The 19772-nt window shown below is 55.0% G+C and overlaps 1 protein-coding gene across 2 annotated transcripts in view; it reads left to right on the plus strand.

Annotated features, from left to right (window-relative positions):
- The window catches only part of MYH9 (myosin, heavy chain 9, non-muscle), a 58579-nt gene that overhangs the window by 21303 nt on the left and 17504 nt on the right, over positions 1-19772 (plus strand). The window contains exons 5-23 of one of the 2 annotated variants that reach the window (XM_014530810.1): positions 1350-1442; positions 1918-1981; positions 2530-2628; positions 3023-3166; positions 3992-4087; positions 4886-5004; positions 6666-6818; positions 7927-8100; positions 9437-9610; positions 11376-11490; positions 11909-11971; positions 13465-13658; positions 13938-14059; positions 14854-14923; positions 15624-15784; positions 16533-16641; positions 17421-17552; positions 17989-18195; positions 18687-18824. In XM_014530810.1, the coding sequence (XP_014386296.1) occupies positions 1350-1442; positions 1918-1981; positions 2530-2628; positions 3023-3166; positions 3992-4087; positions 4886-5004; positions 6666-6818; positions 7927-8100; positions 9437-9610; positions 11376-11490; positions 11909-11971; positions 13465-13658; positions 13938-14059; positions 14854-14923; positions 15624-15784; positions 16533-16641; positions 17421-17552; positions 17989-18195; positions 18687-18824 (2427 nt within the window). The remainder of the gene's footprint in view (positions 1-1349; positions 1443-1917; positions 1982-2529; positions 2629-3022; positions 3167-3991; positions 4088-4885; positions 5005-6665; positions 6819-7926; positions 8101-9436; positions 9611-11375; positions 11491-11908; positions 11972-13464; positions 13659-13937; positions 14060-14853; positions 14924-15623; positions 15785-16532; positions 16642-17420; positions 17553-17988; positions 18196-18686; positions 18825-19772) is intronic. The other variant, XM_005883246.2, reaches the window with a different exon arrangement.

Consider the following 19772-nt stretch of genomic DNA (forward strand, 5'->3'; position numbering starts at 1 on the left):
TTGCAGACTTTCCAGGCCTTCCCAAGCCTGCACTCCAGTGTGCTGTGACCATTGGCGCCAGGCACACATGGAGAGCCGGCTGTGGGTGTTTGACCCCTGCCCTTTGACCTGGCTGCCTGACCCTCCTTCACTTAGCTGTGTGGTGTGAGAATAGAAGACTCCCCCAGGCCTGGGAAGAGGTGGGTCTGCTGGGCTCCTTCCAATCTCTGGTGGGCTTCCTGCATCCTCAGCACTCCGGCTGCGGCAGGTGTTCCTGGAACACTGTAGTTCACGACTCTCCGGGGAGCTGCTGCTCCTACCAGTCTTCCTTCTCATCACTCACCGGCGGCCTTTATTCCCGTAAAATCCTGGCTTGGCTCCAGCCTTGCTAATAAATCCAGAACCCCGCCCGGCCCTTGCACGATCTTCTTTCCCCCAGAGGGTACCCAGGTTATTAAGGTGAACGAGATCCGTATTTTCCCCAGCCAGTGTCAGTTATTATCTGGTCTGCTGGGAGGACAATGGCTGCTTCCAAAGTTGATCTGACTTGACAGGTAGAGCCCCGAAGGGCGGGGGAATGGCAGTGACTGACAGCTGTTGGTGGTAGACTCGGATTCCAATACCTGCTTTGCTAGTTGATAGCTGCATAGCCTCAGCCAGACCATTCTTCTTTCCTCAACCTCAGTTTTCTCTTTGGTGAAATGGGGCTACTCTGTTTTGCCCCATTGTATCATGGGAATCCAGGGACAAGAAGGCACAAGGGCACTTTTTGTCAACCACAAAGCATCATGTGACCACAAGTAGAGTTTATTGGTGTTAATAAACAGTTCAGAACCCTTGTCGATCCCATGCTCAGACACCCACCTGATGTGCTAGGAGTGGGTTTTGGGGGTGGTAGGGCAGGGACCAGCAAGGAAATGCAGTATGTATTAGGATGAGATGAATTGTGTCTGGCCTATGAAATAGGAAAAATGTGGCCTGTTGGGTGGGGATTGAGGTAAGGAGGGCAGAGGGAAGCCAGGGTACCTGGGAAGGAGACTGTCCCAGAGAAGGAATGGTGCCTTGTATCTCTTTTTGGTTCATGGGCTGCCCTCCCACACATCCTCCGGGGTTGATCTGGGTCCTTGTACCGGGTTCCTGGAGCTAGGGGAGCTGCCACTTCCCCTTTCTAGGCCCGCTGATCGGTCAGTCCAGGGAACTAAGTTCAAACCATCAAGGTATCTGGGGTTCTGGTGGGAAGGTTGCTCTTGAGTGACGTGGAGACCAGGCCGAGGCTGGCATGGAGGGCCACCTCCCTTCCAAGCCTGCAGACATGGCTCTGCCCCCGTCCCCTCTGCTTGGCCTTCACCGCACCTCTGGGTCCTTTCCAGGGTGAGCTGGAGCGGCAGCTGCTGCAGGCCAACCCCATCCTGGAGGCCTTCGGGAACGCCAAGACCGTGAAGAACGACAACTCCTCGCGATTTGTGAGTGGCGGCCAGCTGTGTCCTGGCTCGTGGGGTGGGGGGTACTACACAGAGCTTTGGCACATGTCACCTTCCAACTGGGTGCCCTCTTTAGGAGTGAGGAAGATTCCAGTTTGGTGCTTTTTGGGCAGCTGCATGAAGCAGGCCAGGCCGTACTCCAGTTGGTGTGCACCTCCATACGCAGTTTCTTCAGCCTAGGGAGTGGGGAGTCACTGCTGCTCCCCGATTGTCCCACTGTAGCCCGTTAGAGCCTGGGTCAGACCACGCAGTGGGGAACACTTCCCTGCCCGGAGGAACGGGCACCACTGCACCTCATCCTGGCTCCATGCTTGAAGCAGGGGGGGGGGGGCACTTGATCCTGAGCGCCCATGCGGTATATGGTGCGGGGCCCTGGCTGCCAGGCACCTTGGTTTTCTCCCTCCACGCTCTCTGTCTGGAGGATGGGGCCTCTGACCTCTTCATTGTCTTTTCTTAGGGCAAATTCATTCGCATCAACTTTGATGTCAATGGCTACATCGTGGGAGCCAACATTGAGACTTGTATCCTTATGGTTACTGTAATAAGAGTGCTGGGTCTAGCGGGGAGGGAAGTGACCTTGATGGAGAGGAAGCTGCTTCCTGGGCCTGTTAGGACACCTCCTCTGTGGCATCAGGAAGAGTACCAGGAGCAGCTCATTGAAAGCCCAACTCCGAGCCGGGTTTTTCTTCACGGGCAGGATGAAGTTCAGCTTTGCCTGGGACAGGCCTATTGAAGATCATCCAGTGTGGTGCCTGGGGGTGGAGTTGGGGTGAAGGCTGATTTATTTCTCCCTACACCAGCACGACAGCCTTCTCTGGGGGAGCCTTCTGATCTCCACGGGCTCGTGGGAAGGGGGCTCTTGAAATAGAAAAGGTCCCAATGTGTACACCCCTCTTTGGACAAGCTACACCCCTTGAAGGGTAGAGCCAAGAGAGTTTGCTTGCATTTTATTTGGCCTCTTTGTGCCATTCTTTGCACCTGGTGAAGTGCACTGGCTTGTGGTGGGGATAGAGGGAAGTGGAGGGGTTGCCTTCCTTCCAGCTTGCACAACTCCTCAACGTTTGCAAAGATCTTTTGGAGAAATCTCGTGCTATCCGCCAAGCCAAGGATGAGCGGACCTTCCACATCTTCTACTATCTCCTGTCCGGGGCTGGAGAGCACCTGAAGAGTGAGTCATGGCTTCTGCTGACATGGGGGCTGCTGGGCACTGGGGCTCCTGCGCATCGGGCCAGCACGCCAGTTGGGAAATAAAACTCTGGCTGAGGTTTGGGGAGGAGAAGCCAGATGTTTTCCAGGCCATTCTGACATGGCCTCCGTTTCTAACCATGCAGAGAAAAGCCAGGGCGGATTGTGGGTGCAGCACGTGAATCACGGGCCTTGTGGGCTCCACGCGTGTCAGTCTCCCACGCTGAGGAAAGTCAGCATCCTGGCTACTCCACAGCTCCTGGGGTCTCTCGGGGCTTAAGGGCACTACCCAGTCTCCCAGACCTCTGATGTTGCAGCGTTGACTAGCGCCCTGGTTTCAGCACGTCACTGACCACCCTTGCCTCCACCCCTCACAGCTGACCTCCTGTTGGAGCCATACAACAAGTACCGCTTCCTGTCCAATGGGCACGTCACCATCCCCGGTCAGCAGGACAAGGACTTGTTCCAGGAGACCATGGAGGCAATGAGGATTATGAGCATCCCAGAAGACGAGCAAATTGGTACAGGCTGGCTCTCCTGGGGGTGAGGGGGGGAAGGCCCAGGCTGATCATCATTTTTTTGTGGCATCAGAGCAGCTGATGAGCCTGGGGAAAGCTCCCTGTTGGCTCTGGCTCTTGGGGAGCCCTGGAGAAGCCGGAGGAAGCCTTGAGTGTGTGGGAGATGGTATCTCAGGGTTGAATTTCAGGGTTATTTGTTCCCCGTAGAACCACAGGCATTTACACAGAGGGGAACACAGTACAGGTGCTTAACTGCCCAGGGACTACGTCTGCCCTTACATTCCGTGTCATTCGCTGAAAGTGGAATATTCCTGCCTTGTCTCAGGGAGTGAGGGAGGGCCGGGGGCCGGGATCTTTGCGTTGGTGAGGCCTAGAATGAATACCGGTGTGGAACCTGCCTGTGTCTTCTCATTTCTCTGAGTGGTGAGGGTGAAAAGGGCCTTGAGGCTTTATTTAGAAAGTTGGGGAGAGTGCACCCATTTCCTAGCGTTAAGGTTGGAGCCAACTTTAATTAGCCATAGATAATATGTAATTGGATGGGCCTGGCTGTGTTCCAATAAAACTTTTTTTATTAAAACAGACTGGCATGACCCTTGGGCTAGAGGCATATCCTTAGTTGGTCTGGATTTAGAGGTGTTGGGAAGCGTAACAGCTCTCATCTAAGTACAGGGTTGCTCAAGCTGAGGTCTTCCAGAGGCCCTGGAGACAGCCGCATGGGAGGCAGCGAGCCCTCCAGGTGCTGAGCCCTCCACGTGGACTAGGCCACGGCCCGGTCAGGGCTTATTCCACCCCCTGCTCGGTTCTGAGCTGCCTTTGCTTGCATCCCAGGTTTGCTGCGGGTCATCTCGGGAGTTCTTCAGCTCGGCAACATCGTCTTCAAGAAGGAGCGTAACACCGACCAGGCATCCATGCCCGACAACACAGGTAACCCCGCGGTCTTCCCACTGAAGTACGGGGCAGGTGCCTGGGCTCGGGTCAGCTCAGGAGGGAGCCTGTAGGAATTCTACACGCCACTCTTTTGAATTTCTGTGTGTTACTGGCTGGCTATCACTCGCACTTTTTGTGAAACACCTGAGCACGGCCCTTCTGCACGAAGGCAGCATCAGAGTGAGGTAGAAAGCCATGATCGTGTGGACCAGGGTTTCCCTTGTTCGTCCCTGAGACCAAACCAGTTGTCTCAGTAAGACAGCGATTTCGGCTGCCGCTGCAGCTTAATGCACGCTTCACCATGCACGCATCAGGGCCCCGAACACTGTTGTCACCACATCTGCCTCGGCCACAGCTATTCCTGTGGGTCACTGCACATGACCCCATTTAAGTTATCAGCCTTAATGTGCTCTGCTTAGGGGCTTTAGAAAAACGTTTAACGTGTGGGTGCAGGGATTGAAAGATATTTCTGTGGGCCAGTGCTGTTCAGTCCCCTCTCATCGGGGCCTGGTGGGCTGCCTCCTCTTGGTCCTGTTTGTGGGTAAGACCTACTTGCACACTTGGCAGATGAGGCTGAGAGTGTGCAGAGGGACCAATGCTGGGCCCAGGTTAGGACGCGTTCCTCCCTGCCGTGCCCGCTGGGTCGAAGGGGAAGGCTCCCGAGGCAGCTGTCCTGGTGGTGCTGGCTCAGTTACCACCACAGCTTTCTTCTCACTAGAGGCTGGGCAGAGGGACTTGTTCTCGAGTTTAATTAAAACTTTTTTCTCCTCCCCTCCTTCTCTTTGAAAATACTAGCTGCCCAAAAAGTGTCCCACCTCTTGGGTATCAACGTGACTGATTTCACCAGAGGAATCCTCACCCCTCGCATCAAGGTGGGACGGGATTACGTCCAGAAGGCGCAGACTAAGGAACAGGTATGCGTGCCCGCTGGCAGCGGGATTGGGCCGCCGCCTCAGCGAGGGTCCTGGCAGGGGACCAGTTTGAGGGCTGCTCTGGGCCATCCTTCAGTTAGGCACTGTCACATGGGTTCCCTCATTCAGTCCTCACATCAGCTTTGAGAACAAGGTCATGTTTACTCCATTAGGAACACGAGCCCTAGCCAGTTTGGCTCAGTGGATAGAGTATCGGCCTGCAGACTAAAAGGTCCCAGGTTCAGTTCCAGTCAAGGGCACATGCCCGGGTTGCGGGGGCTCGATCCCCAGTAGGGGGTGTGCAGGAGGCAGCTGATCAATGATTCTCTCTTATCACTGGTGTCTCTATCTCTCTCTCCCTCTCCCTTCCTCTCTGAAATCAATAAAAATATATATATTTTAAAAAAGAACACGGGAAAGCTAACCTGAGAAGTTCATAACATGCCCCAGGCCACTTGCCTAGAAGGGCCATCCTTAATAGAGTCTCAGGCTGCGATGTGCCTCTGCATCAAGCCAATGCTTAGACTGATTGGTCAGCGAGGACACAGGCCTGTCCTTTCTGGTCTAAAGCAAGAACTTGATGTTTCTGGTGCCAGGGTGGCGGCGGCCTCCACCATCCCTGAGGTCCGTGCCAAGCGGCTGTCTCTCCACCACCTGCTGTCTTGCTGCCTGTGGTGAGAGATGGGCAGGCCTTTCCTCTGCTGCGCCTCACGGCTGTGCCCGCCTCCCCGGGACCTGAGATCCTTCCCAGCCAGGACCACTTCTCCCCTCTGTTGGCGGTTTCTAGTTTCTGTAGTGGCGATAGGCGTTTTTAAGGTGCTACTCTCATCTCCCAGAAATATTTTGAAGTTCAAGTTGATTTGTCCTTTTCCCAGAGTGCTGTGCTCTGGTCCTCACGCTGGTGGCCAACAGCCTGCGGGTGATTCTGTGCAGAGAGAGCCAAGGACATTGTTTTCGAAAGGCGGCCTGCATAATCATTACCAACTGTTCATTTCCCTAGCAGTTAGAACCTTTGTTTTTTCATTACGAAAATGCTATACAAACAAACACTTAAGATTGGGGAATTACAGAAAAGTCTAGAGAAGGAAAAAAAATTGCCCTAGTTCCTCCCCGACGACAGTCATTGGGCAGCTTGTTATTTCCTGCAAGGCCTTTCCTTCTTTTTATTTCAAACTTAGTTGTCACCCTGGCTTTTTATTATGGAACTTTTCGAACATTTGCAGGTAAAGTAGGAAGGACAGTGTAATGAGCCCCTGTGCCCATCACACAGGCAGCTTCAAGGGTGACTAACTCATGGCCAGTCTTGGCTCACCGTTACCCTTATCTGCGCCTCCACTCCCCACCCCCCACATTACTTGGAACAAATCTCAGACGGCTTGTCATTTCTTGTAGGTACTTCAGTATGTCCCCATTTATTTTAAAAAGGTCTTTGCAGATGTCTTTCTAAGTTACTGTGTCCGAATTGTTGGATAGTCAGGTTGTTTCAACTCTTCGTTGTTGTGAATAACGTTGCGGTGAACATGTTTGTGTGCACGAAGCTTTTCTCCCTTTTTAGGGCTGTTTCCCTGGGGGAGGGCCCTGTAGGTGAAATTACTGGGGCAAAGGGTTCAGGTTTAAAGGCTCCTGGTATCTGACGCGCTGTCCCCTGGTGTTCCTCCCCCCAGGCTGACTTTGCCATCGAGGCCTTGGCCAAGGCCTCCTACGAGCGCATGTTCCGCTGGCTGGTGCTGCGCATCAACAAGGCCCTGGACAAGACCAAGCGGCAGGGCGCCTCATTCATCGGGATCCTGGACATCGCCGGCTTCGAGATCTTCGATGTGAGCTTCCTCCTGCTGCCCCCATGTCCTCCTTGCCGCCTCCTTGGCCTCTGGCTCCTTCTCCTTGTCTGTGAATCCTTTTCCCGCTAGTTCCACAGCAACCCAAATTGGCCATCTCCTTCCTAGCATTGGGCATATTGTAAGCTGAAACAGGCATGCCCTTTGCCAACCGGAAATGCTGGAGAGCCCTCACCGGCTGGATCTCTGGCCCTGGTCAGGGCCTGGGAGGGAGACAACCAATCGATGTGTCTGTCTCACATCGATGTTTCTCTTTCTTTTTTTCCCCTCCCTTCTCTCTAAAAATCAATGGAAAAATATCCTCGGGTGTAGATTAACAACAACAAAAGAAATGCTGGAGAGAATGGGACTTTTAGCTGGCGTCCTGGGGGGCTTCACGGGCAGGTCTTTCTGTGGATTTATTCTTCTAGCAAATATTTATTGCCCCTGCCCACAAGGACTTTGAGACCTTGTAGGAAAAAGCTGATAGTTTTGGTAAATCAGAGGTTCTTAACCCGGGGGCCCATGGTAGATTCCAGAGGAACCAGGCCCTTGGGTGGGGTAAACATTACCTCTGTTTTTCACCAGCCTCTCATTGAAATGACACATTTTTTCCATTGTGAATTGAGCAAACTGCACCAACCACAGCTGCACTGGGAGTAGGTTTTCCTATGTTGCGGTTGTGACAGAGATATTGTAATATTGTGTATGTTCATTTCTACTTCAAAACTTTAAGAGTTACCAAGCCCTTGTGCTTGTTGATAAAGAAGCATAATGTATTACTGTGTCTCAGAATTTTGATAATTATATTATAACATAACTTCTTTCTTTCATAATTCATCTATTTTAAGCGTTTTGAAATATTATTCTTAGAAGGGCTTGACTAGGCTGCTAGAGAGGTCCTGGGGCCTCAGGAAATGAAGAACCTCTGCTGCTGGTGGATAAGGGAAGGCCCCTAATCACTTAGGCTCCACAGGGGCAGCATTGAGGTGTCCCAGCAGGTCCTTCCTGAATCCCTGTTCCACTCCTTCCCAAGGGGCGGTGGGCATGGCCCATGGTGGGTGTGGCCCCACGGTGGGCAGCCCCCTGACACTGCTCTCCCTCCTTGCAGCTGAACTCCTTCGAGCAGCTCTGCATCAACTACACCAACGAGAAGCTGCAGCAGCTGTTCAACCACACCATGTTCATCCTGGAGCAGGAGGAGTACCAGCGCGAGGGCATCGAGTGGAACTTCATCGACTTCGGGCTCGACCTGCAGCCCTGCATCGACCTCATCGAGAAGCCAGTAAGAGCCATCCCTGCTCAGATCTCAGACCTGGCCTGGCCTCACTCATTCCCTCTGGGTACCCTGTTCTTACCTCCCACCCATGCTGGTTGTGGGTGTCTAGTCCTACCGTCTGAGCAACCTGGAGGCATAAGCTCTGGGCTTAGATCTGGTGCCTGGCAGCCTGGGGCAGCTGCCGACCAGGTGTGGATGGGGCTGGTGCCTGGGTTTCCTGTCTTCAGCCCCAGAAGACCACCCAGTATCTACTCAAGGGGTGAGCTCAACAAGCCTTTCTTTGTCCTGAAGAAACAGGCAGGCTTTTATGTAGCAGGATCCTAGCCCCAGATGCTTTCGCCGTGTGGGGTTGTGTGGACCCAGGTTGCCGAATGCTGCTTCTGGCACACGCGGAGGCTCGATCTGTCCTCTCAGGACTGACCCGGCAACGGACTCCTGCCCCACAGCACTGACTGTCGGTGGATGCGGGAGCTAGAAAGCCCTTCCCCTTTGCCGTCCGTTTCCACGGAGAGCTCCACCCGGTGCGGTGTGGGTTAGGTTTCAGGGCTGTGCTCTTTTGGAGCCCGAGCCGTTTCTGTGTGCGGATTATGTCTTGATGAGGGTTCAATGCACTGAACTCACATTCTCCCTGAATCCTGGGCTGCTCCAGAACGTGTGCACCAGACGGACACTGAAGTGTTAAGTGGTCCGAAGGCCTGGGAAGGAGTTTGTGCATTTTTAGAGTGTTACTCAAAGGTGGGGTTTGAATCTCCATAATCCTGGCATGGAACAGTTTACTTGTTTTGTGATGAGTTGTGGTATTCAGTGGAGTTTTCCAGTGAACAAGAACCCATCTGGCTTTGCGTCTTGTCAGCAGTCTCCACGGTGCACTCTGTACGGGCAGCTCAGGGGCTCTGCCGCACTTTCTCTTCCTAAAAGTCACGTCTCACCACATGGTTGTGCAGACAGAGCGTGTGGGGTGATGTCGCAGGGTGACTCCAGGGGCTGGGGCGCCAGTTGAGGGCAGCCCCTGGGCACATGGATCGGGGTCTGCACAGTCCAGGAAGCCCACCAGGTGATTTCAGAGCACTGGCGTGGAGAATCCCTATGATGGATCATTGGATTGAGGTGTGTCGGCCACAGCCTAGACCTCAGAAGTTTCTCTTTAAATTAGAATCCTCACATGGAGTGCTTTCAGTAATGCTCCTTTTTTTTTTCCTGTGGGGGAAGTGTGCCCACCTTCTGGTGAGATTCTGGGGTTCTGAAAACTCCCAGAAACCCCAGGCTTTGGTCTCCTGTGAGGGCAGGGGTGGGGTGGGGCTCCCACGTCCCGCTTACCTGGACGATGCTGTGCTTCCTCCAGGCAGGCCCCCCTGGCATCCTGGCCTTGCTGGATGAGGAGTGCTGGTTCCCCAAGGCCACCGACAAGAGCTTTGTGGAGAAGGTGGTGCAGGAGCAGGGCACTCACCCCAAGTTCCAGAAGCCCAAGCAGCTGAAGGACAAAGCTGATTTCTGCATCATCCACTATGCCGGCAAGGTGAGTGGGGCGCGTACAGGAAGTGCGGCTGGACCTTCTCAGGAGGATGGGAGGGACTCCAAGACCATGCGCCAGGCAGCCCCAGGGCAGGGACGGGGCATAGCATTCTCGTCCAGTGACGCGTCCGATAATGTGCTGGTGGCAGTAGTCAGCATTCACACAGCTGTCCCATCTTGCAAAGCCCCGTCACATGCTGCACTTCATCAGAAGCTCCCGCCATCCTGTAAGGCACTCAGGGATAATGCTGTGTGTGTTGTTCTTAGGCACATTTTCTAGTGCGGATATGAGATTTGTGCTAAAGGCACGGGCTCTGGAGTTTGAGTTAGAGCTCTGCTGCTGTGTGGCTTTTGGCTCCTCATCCTCTCTGAGCCTTGATTGTCTCATCTGGAAAATGGGGGCGACTCCCACCTTACAGGGTCACATTTGTGAGCCTGTGAAGCCTAGCACTGGGCACAGGTCAGTGCTCTAGGCAGGGCCTCTCAGCGTCCGCACTGCCAGTAGTTATTGTCGGGGACTGTCTTGTGCTTTATAGGATGTTTAGCAGCATCCCCGGCTTCTTCCCACTAGAGGTCAGTAGCACCCTCCCTACAGCAGAAATGTCTCCAGACCTTGCCAAACAGTCATTATGGGGAGGTGCGGGTGTGGTTGAGTGGTGAAAGCTTTGTTACTGCCAGCGTGACCCGGTGAGGAGAGCCGGGGGCTTTCACAGCACTGCTCCTGAGCCACACGCGTCCACGCCCGCTGCTCCGGCACGTGGCCCCACTGTCCAGCCCTCTGACTTCCCTCCTCACATTCCTAGGCTGCTGAAGCAACTCTTGACTAAACTACCCATTAAAAAAAGACAAAAACACTGTTTCTGCAGTTACTAAGGTGATGCCCCTGAGCCTGCACTTCTACTTCCGCCTGTTAGAAATGCAATGCACGGGCAGTGACCACACGGGAGGCTTTTGTTGCAGTGTTGTTTATAATGCAAAAACCAGGGCACACCCGAACCCCATTGGGGGGGTCTGAACAATGATGAAACTGGCCGTGCGCATCCACCCAGCTAAGAGGACCAGCAGGCTGGCTGTGCGCAGGTGGCCAGGACACTGGCCTGGAGTTTGTCATCTCCCAGGACATAACGCTGCTCCTAGAAAAAAAGAAGCCACGTCACCATGTCGTCGATAGTAGTGCACGTGGACCACCAGCCAGAGCACAGCAGTCAGCCCTGGGCTGTGGTGTGGGCTGGACAGAGGGGGCCAGGACGGCCTGCTGCTCTGCTCTTACTGTTCTGGGGTCTTTGCGATGAAGATACAACATGTTACTTGTATTTTTAAGAACATATTTCAGAAAAGATAAGAATACATGCTCATTAGAGAAAACTTTGACATCCTGAAAAGACAAAAGGCAAAAATGTCCTATTACTAAAAAGTAATATTAAACATTTTGGTATATGTCTTTCTAGGATATTTCTTTATTGTCATATTACCTAAAAATGAAATAAAAAAAACCCACCCAGAATATTCTATTGTGTAGCTGCAGCATAGTTTTCTTAGTCTGGTTGTCTGGGTAGTTGCGTTTTAAATTGTTTGCTGTCTGTGTAACACCTCAGGAAACATCTTTCTTGCTGGTCCCTTGCCCTTGTCACTCATCATTTCCTTCTTAGGGATAGAAACACCGGGTCAAGGGGTGTTCATGTGTTTTAACTTGCCCACACATGTCCTCCGAGAGGCTGTGGTGTCACGTCCCCAGAGCAGCCTGTGACTCAGGACTCTGGCTCTTGCAGGTGGATTACAAAGCCGACGAGTGGCTGATGAAGAACATGGACCCCCTGAACGACAACATCGCCACGCTCCTGCACCAGTCCTCAGACAAGTTCGTCTCGGAGCTGTGGAAGGATGGTATGCCCTTTGCCCCCACCCCGTCTCCCTGTGGCTGCAGCTGGGCTCTCCCCACCTTTGCAGTGGCTGAGCCACAAAAAAAGGGGTGCGTCTCCACCTGACAGAGTCCGAGGGGGGGGATTGTATCTCCCATGACAGTGTCTCTTTGAGCCGAAGGGCTGAGGCTGACCTTGAGCGCCCTTGAATGTGCTGCATAGCCACTTCCTCTCAGGGCTTTGCTGTCCGCAGGCAAGCCACAGCGCTTTCCACGTGTGGGAAGTCACAGGTGGCCCAAAACCCGGCCACGCAGGTTCCTGTCCGTGCCTCCCTGCGCTGCCGCCTCTCCTGGGTAGGCTGGTGGCTTGGAGCTGTGCTTTCTCACGGTCCTGTGGGTCTCTCCTCCCTCTGCCTGGGTTTTGCTTTAACCTCTCCGTTGCAGAGATGCAGAGCACTCAGAGAGCCTATTTCTATCAACGCTTTCCCATTCTCCACCTAGAACCAGGTGACTGGCCACCCGAGTGGCGGCCCTTGTGTGTGGTGCATCCAGGGCTGTGGCAAATGCTTCTGCTACGTCGTCCTGCCCGTTGGCTCTCCTGCCTGACTGCCCCGCCCTGGTCTGCCCGGCCTTGTGGGAAGGCTCCTCCCATCGCAGGCCCCTGGGAGAGAACCAGCCAAATCAGGAGACCTCACGTTACAGATCTTAAAGGACAAAACGTTGTTTAAAAACCAATATGCTCTTCAGAGCTCCACTTGGCTGGCGTTTGAAGGTGGCGTCTTACTGCTTGGACGGCTGCAGGGGTCTCAGCATGAGGTGTAGGTGTGAAGCTGCCTGTGCATGTGCCTCTGAAATAAAATGGCATCTGTGTGTTCCTTCACCAAAAACTCCACAAGCCCCGCACCTGCCTCCAGGGGGCAGCACAGGCTCACAGGAAGCCAGCTATTATGATGCATATTTGATCTTCCTCTGGGCATGCCCTGGGTGTAGAAGGTCAAAAATGCCTCCCATTTTAATTGGTTCATCAGGTCCATCCTCACTCCTGGCTTCTGTCTTGAGTTTCTGTCCTCCTTGCTGTCTTCAAATAAATAATCGAGATCTGGCCATAAAGGAATAGGGAACAGACTGTCACAGAATTCTTAACCTTTGCATCTTGCAGCGGAAGGCTTCCAGTTTAACATTGGCTCTTGCTTAAAACCTGACCTCAGGTCGCTGGCTGCTTTGGGTTTGTTTGTTGCTTTGTTTATGCCGTGGAGGAAGCAGTTCATTTCATCGCTTCTGTGCATGAGTCACGGTGACAAGGGCAACTCCTCAGAGGGTTGGTGCAGATGATAAAGACCCTTGAGCTTGGAGACAGCAAGTCGTAGAGTGTGAGGAATCTTGAGTGGAACGGGCACAGTTGGCTGTGGTTCTGTGGAGGACTCCACTTCTGACGCCACCACGCAGCTCTAGGTCCCGGGTTTAGAGAGCGCTGCCTGGGCGGTCCCAGATGGCGAACCATGCGTGCTGAGTGCTGTAGACAATGACACGGAGCTCTGGTGCCCCACCTCCTCCTAGGCCCGTGCTCAGGTGAAGGGCAATGGAATTCAGGGTACTGATTTTTTTTTTTCCAACTATGACCATAGGACTACAGGATCCTGTAAGACAAGTTTTCACACCACCCAGAGCCAGGGAGGGAGAGCTAGGCTCACTGTTCCAAACACATGGCGAGCTTTATTGTGTCTCTGGGAATAGCTGCTCCAGTGGGCTGCGGATAGGTGATGTGGACAGAGCTTTGGCTGCTGCCCAGGAGAGACCAATCTCGGCGGCTTTCAGCCCTTCCCCCTTTCCTGCTTCCTGCTCATGAGGTCAAGTGTGCTCCTCATTGGGGATGACTGTGGACTAAGCAGAAAGGCTCCTGCTGTTCTGTAGTCTCACGTCTTTTTCTGTCCAGATGTCTGTCTCTTTCCTGCCCTGCGGGGACCGCTGGGTACTCACGTGCTTTTGTGTGGTCTCTGTAGTGGACCGCATCATCGGCCTGGACCAGGTGGCCGGCATGTCAGAGACGGCGCTGCCCGGGGCCTTCAAGACACGGAAGGGCATGTTCCGCACCGTGGGGCAGCTCTACAAGGAGCAGCTGGCCAAGCTGATGGCCACGCTGAGGAACACCAACCCCAACTTCGTCCGCTGCATCATCCCCAACCACGAGAAGAAGGTGCGGGCGTCCCGCCCTGGTCTGTCTCTCCAGCAGCAGTGGTTCCTCCCTCACAGCACTCGGGGCTCCCAGGGGGTGGGCTGCACTTGAAGTTGCATTGCCGCCTGGTGGTGCTGTCTTGTAGCCTCTCCAGGACTTGCATCGTGTAACTTAGCATCAAAGCCCGTGGATTGCTGGGACTCCTGAGGCTTTGGCCCTGTTGAGTCAGAGGGGACCCCCCACCCTTCTCCGTGAGTTCCTAGGCACAGCAGCAAGACCACACACATGTGTTTTCTCTAGTCTGGCAAACTGGATCCCCATCTGGTGCTGGACCAGCTGCGCTGCAACGGGGTTCTCGAGGGCATTCGGATCTGCCGCCAGGGCTTCCCCAACCGCGTGGTCTTCCAGGAGTTCCGGCAGAGGTGAGTGGGGCTTGCAGGCCTCCCGGCAGGGCCTTCCAGCAAGGAAGCCTCTTCCTCGGCCACCGAGCACCGAGGTCTGGCCAGCTCCTCACACACTCCTCTGCTCCACCCTCTACATAAAAAAGGATTTCCCTGCTGAGGTCTGGCCAGCTCCTCACACACTCCTTCTCTGCTCCACCCTCTACATAAAAAAGGATTTCCCTGCTTTTCTTACGAAAGTAATCTTGTTGGCTTTCACGGCTAACCACTGCGGGGCCTGGCACTGTTTGCTCCAGTTAGTGGCGCTGTGCAATTTCCCGAGATCAGCCAGACTTGGGCATTAAAGGAACATTAGGACACGGAAGTCACAGAACACTGCAGCTTCTCGTCATGTGTGCGGAGAGGCGCGTTAATGACACTGTCCTATTTGCCTAGTGACTGTGTTTAGTGACAGTTGCTATCACGACCAGCCCTCTATTTCTTGGACCATCCTGTGTATTGGCAGTGCCCAGCAGCATCTCAGGAAGAGATGAGTGACCTTCTGGGGTTATAGACGTGGAGACCGGGCAATTAGCAACCAGTAAGCCCAACCGAAAGCTCACCTTTGAGTGAGTTAAATAGTCCACCGTGAGTTTTTGTTCCTGTGCCATCAGCCCAAGGAAGGGCAGGGTGACGTTCTCCAGATGTCTTCTTTCCTTGAAACGTGGAAGGAACTCTACATCTGCCACACTGTTGGGGTGGCCCTCTCTCACGGATATTCCAGGCCACATGCATTGAACGGGTATGAATGACCCGGCTTCTCTTCTCTTCCTTAGATACGAAATCCTGACGCCCAATTCCATCCCTAAGGGCTTCATGGATGGGAAGCAGGCGTGTGTGCTCATGGTGAGTTGAGCTCGTTCTGCTTAGAAGGACCTTTGGCTGGTGCGCGCCCACATGGCTAGTGCCCGTCTGACTGGGGGGTGCCCTGTGGGTCAGGTGACACCCATACTCCATTGGCCATCCGATGCTCCAGGTCCCGTTCTGCATTCCCTTCTCTAATTCCCACAGCTCTACTGTTCGGAAGGTATTATTATTTGCTCTGTCATTAGCTCTCTCTCTCTTTTTTTTTTTTTGATTAAAGCATCCCCATTCTATAGCTTAGGAGACGTGAGCTCATAGAGGGTAAGGCCGAGGATCACCTCCAATTAAACCTGGGCCTGGCCTGTTCTGGAGTGTGTTCCTCTCTGTGACCACGATGCTGGTGCCTGGTTGGAGGGTGGCAGCCTGGGCTTTTGAAGAGCATGACTGTAGTACGCAGAGGCGGGGGAGGAGGAAGAGAGGACTTCACATTCCCTTTAAAGCTGAGGTTCTGTGTTTTCCTCAAGTCTGACTTGCAACCCTGCCCATGCTGGAACCCACATGCCCCTCTTGCTAACATCCCCTGAGCCCCAGGATAAGCAGAGAAGCAGAAGCTCCAGGACTGGCCCTATCTTACCCCTCCCTCTCCACACACACACACTCCCCACCTGAGGCAGGATCTCAGCATTCACTGATTGAGGGCTTTGGGTGGCACGCAGTACATGACCTGCTCTCCCCTGTCTAGATCAAAGCCTTGGAGCTGGACAGCAACCTGTACCGCATCGGCCAGAGCAAGGTCTTCTTCCGGGCCGGCGTCCTGGCCCACCTGGAGGAGGAGAGGGACCTGAAGATCACTGACGTCATCATCGGGTTCCAGGCCTGCTGCAGGGGCTACCTGGCCAGAAAGTGAGTTCCAGAGACACCCAGGAGGTGGGAGGCATAGCCCGCCCAGTCCCCTAGCCTGCCCTGCACTCGGCCCTTCGAACCCTCCTGGCCTGGGAGCCCTAATGCCAGTCAGGTGTCTGCCTTGGGAAGGCTCCCACTCACTGGTATTTCTTGCTGTGTCCCTCGTGTGGGGATGACACCCGGAGCCTGGCTGTCCCCAGAGCACTCCTAGTTCTCAGGGGAGGAGGCTGCCCTTGGGGCTCACCTGCTGCAGGACATTGGTCTCCTGAGCCCAGGGCCATAGGCTGCAGCCTAAGCTCCGAGCGCTGGGAGCCAGAGCCTTCGCTCATCGCTAGTGGCTGTCTTGAGGGTGGGAAGCTGAAGTCAGGCCATAGGTTGCAGCCTAAGCTCCAAGTGCTGGGAGCCAGAGCCTTCGCTCATCCAGAAGCCCTGCTAGTGGCTGTCTTGAGGGTGGGAAGCTGAAGTCAGTAGATGGACTGAATGACCAGCGATCACTCTTGGCTTGGATCTGCAGTTAGTGCACAAGCTCTTCCACCTCGTGAAGGGGGTGGACCTATGACCCAGGTCCTTGCCACCCTCTGCAAGGTCACCCATCGGACTCAACCCCAAGGCCAGCCTCTTTTCTTTCTGTCCTGAGGTGCCCAGGCAGGGTCATTCCTCCGGAGAAGCTTCTGGGAGCAAGGTCAGGACTGACAGGTTAGAGGTCTGTCCCCTGCCCTGAGGTGCTGACTGTGCCCCTCGCCCACAGGGCCTTTGCCAAGCGGCAGCAGCAGCTGACAGCCATGAAGGTCCTGCAGAGGAACTGCGCTGCCTACCTCAAGCTGCGGAACTGGCAGTGGTGGCGGCTCTTCACCAAGGTGGGTCCTGGACGGGCCTCCCGTCGGGGCTCATGCCCTGAGACGCTTTGCCTTTGCCTCCCCCATGCCTGGCAGCATGACTCCAGGGTGGCCCTGCCCATGGGGTCCGGGACATGTGAGCTGTGGTGCTTGTCCGATGTGGATGGCCACGGCCTGCTGACAGGCTGGCCTGGAGTGGCTCACACAGCAGCTTCCACGATGGAAAGCCCACCTGCCACGGCCACACGCGTCTTGGGCACTGCCCTCCCACCAAATTGATTTCCAGAAAGATTGCCCCCGAGTGTACCCACAGGGTGCCTGGTTACCCTCACATTTCCGCGGGTGAGGGGAAAGCCTCATGGCTGTTGTCCGGACAGACGTCTTCAGCTGAGCATGTCTGTCTCCATCTCCTCTCCTAGGTCAAGCCGCTGCTGCAGGTCAGCCGCCAGGAGGAGGAGATGATGGCCAAGGAGGAGGAGCTGGTGAAGGTCCGAGAGAAGCAGCTTGCTGCGGCTTTTGTCTACTTGGGACAATCTTTGAGGGGCTTTCTCTTTGGGGCAGTTGTCTCTCAAATGTGTGTCTCAGCTCTCCATGTGCCGCCCAACTGAGCACCCTGCCACGGCCACATGTGTCTTGGGCACTGCCCTCCCACCAAATTGATTTCCAGAAAGATTGCCCCCGAGTGTACCCACAGGGTGCCTGGTTACCCTCACATTTCCGCGGGTGAGGGGAAAGCCTCATGGCTGTTGTCCGGACAGACGTCTTCAGCTGAGCATGTCTGTCTCCATCTCCTCTCCTAGGTCAAGCCGCTGCTGCAGGTCAGCCGCCAGGAGGAGGAGATGATGGCCAAGGAGGAGGAGCTGGTGAAGGTCCGAGAGAAGCAGCTTGCTGCGGAGAACAGGCTCACGGAGATGGAGACCCTGCAGTCCCAGGTGAGTGTCTGTGGACCCGCCCAGACAGTGCAGCTGGTCCCAGTGCTGCCACCTGCTGGCCCTCTGCAGGGGAGGCACGTTCAAGGAGATGTTTCACTAGGAAACGGTCAATCTCTCTGTAGACTTCATTCAGGGTTATGTGATGTAGGGGGGCTGCCCAATGGGATGGAAAGCTCATGAGTGTTGGGTTTGAGGCCCAGCTCCAGCACTTAACCTCTGAGCCTGTTTCCTAGGGATCTTGGTGTGCAGCTCTTGTCATAGCGGTAAAGGATGGAGGACATGATAGTTAGAAAGTGGCTGGGAACTTAGCACTTCCAAGGTGGAAACTGCTCTTGTCAGCACGGTCCTCCCTCTGGAAGCCTGAGCTAGGGAATGTCTGCCCTGGAGCGGCTTGAGCAGGCTGAAGGAACTTGCATTTTGCACATGTTGTTTGCAGCTCATGGCAGAGAAGTTGCAGCTGCAGGAGCAGCTGCAGGCTGAAACGGAGCTGTGTGCCGAAGCCGAGGAGCTCCGAGCCCGCCTGACGGCCAAGAAGCAGGAGCTGGAGGAGATTTGCCATGACCTGGAGGCCAGGGTGGAGGAGGAAGAGGAGCGCTGCCAGCACCTGCAGGCGGAGAAGAAGAAAATGCAGCAAAACATCCAGGTAACCCAGCTCCGCCCCCTCTGGACACCAGGCACGGGGACGAGGGGACAGGGTGCCGTGAGGAGCAGTGACGCTGGAACTGGAGAGAACACGGAAATGGAAGTGCCATGGTGGGCCGATCCTCCCCCTTTTGTCTACTTGGGACAATCTTTGAGGGGCTTTCTCTTTGGGGCAGTTGTCTCTCAAATGTGTGTCTCAGCTCTCCATGTGCCGCCCAACTGAGCACAAAGTCAGTTTTATTTCCTGGCCCAGTCCTGCGCTGGCCGCTCTGAGGAGCAGAGGGCGATGTGCTCTGCTCTCTGGCACGTCCTCACGGCGGGAAGCTTGCTAAAGGAAGCACCTCAGAACAAGCGACCCCATGACTGGACCAGGCTTCTTGTCTGCATGCCCCAGTCTTAACTGTGTGACCCCACGTGTGGGTGGGCCATGTCTAGGCCACCCCACGGGGCTTGTGTGGCTCACCCTCCTCATGTCCCTCGGCTTTGTGACAGGAGCTGGAGGAGCAGCTGGAGGAGGAGGAGAGCGCCCGCCAGAAGCTGCAGCTGGAGAAGGTGACCACCGAGGCCAAGCTGAAGAAGCTGGAGGAAGACCAGATCATCCTGGAAGACCAGAACTGCAAGCTGGCCAAGGTGAGGCCTCGCGTGCGGGACCTGGGCTGCGGAGGGTGGCCCAGGCCCAGGCCACAGCCTCCCCTCCCCTCTGCTGTCTGCAGCACTGCGGCGTCTGCTCAGGAGCATTCTTCCTGTGCCCCCTCGTGGGTGTCCCTGGCCCCCGGGTGCCAGGGTCATATTTGAAGGGATGCTTCCCAAGGGACAGGTTTGACATTTCTTCTCAGATAAGCTCCTCATAAGCTCCTGACTTTGGTAGAGCCGAACCATCGGCGTGGCATTGCACGTTAGTCTCCGGTGCGGTCTGGGCCCCTCGGTGGCTTGGCATTGAGGTGTGAGTGCTTGTCCTTAGCCTTCTCCAGGTGGGGACTGTTTGTTTTGAGAACCAAGTTGGGTCCCTGTCCGCTGATGAGCAGATCGAAGCTGGAGAGCGAGCTAGAGGAGAAGGAGGGGCACGGTCAGAATGCCGTCCTCGATCCCGAGGGCTGGGGGAGTCAGAGTGGCAGGATGCCTGCCCGCAGCTCTGATGCAGGGGCCAGGTGCTCGTGCTGAGTGACGGCCTGTATCTATTACGGTGGCTGTGCTGTTGTGGGGAGACCCTACGGAGATCAGGACTCCAGGGGTGGCCACACCATGGAGACCATGAGGGGAGCAGCCTAGGGCACTTTGGGGCATGAGGAGGTGGGAAGTCATAGCCCGCCCGGTGGACAAGCACGAGGCCTGGAGAAGGTGGTGCCTGAATTCCCTCACCCTGCCGCCTGGAAACCTTGCTTACCTGGGCCCAAAGGGATAATCCAAGAAGGGCTTGGGTACCCACGTTTGTCGATCAAGGAAGCTTATCCGGCTCTTTAAAGGGAGGTGGTGACCTTACAAAGTGACCCCTTTGATCCAGGGAGTCCTAATGAGTCGAATGTTTAAGTCCTTGTCCTTCCATTCAGTCCTAAACTTCTGGACGAGGCATACTTTAAA

This window comes from Myotis brandtii, unplaced genomic scaffold (genome assembly GCF_000412655.1).
Source record: "Myotis brandtii unplaced genomic scaffold, ASM41265v1 scaffold78, whole genome shotgun sequence".
Lineage (NCBI taxonomy): Eukaryota > Metazoa > Chordata > Mammalia > Chiroptera > Vespertilionidae > Myotis > Myotis brandtii.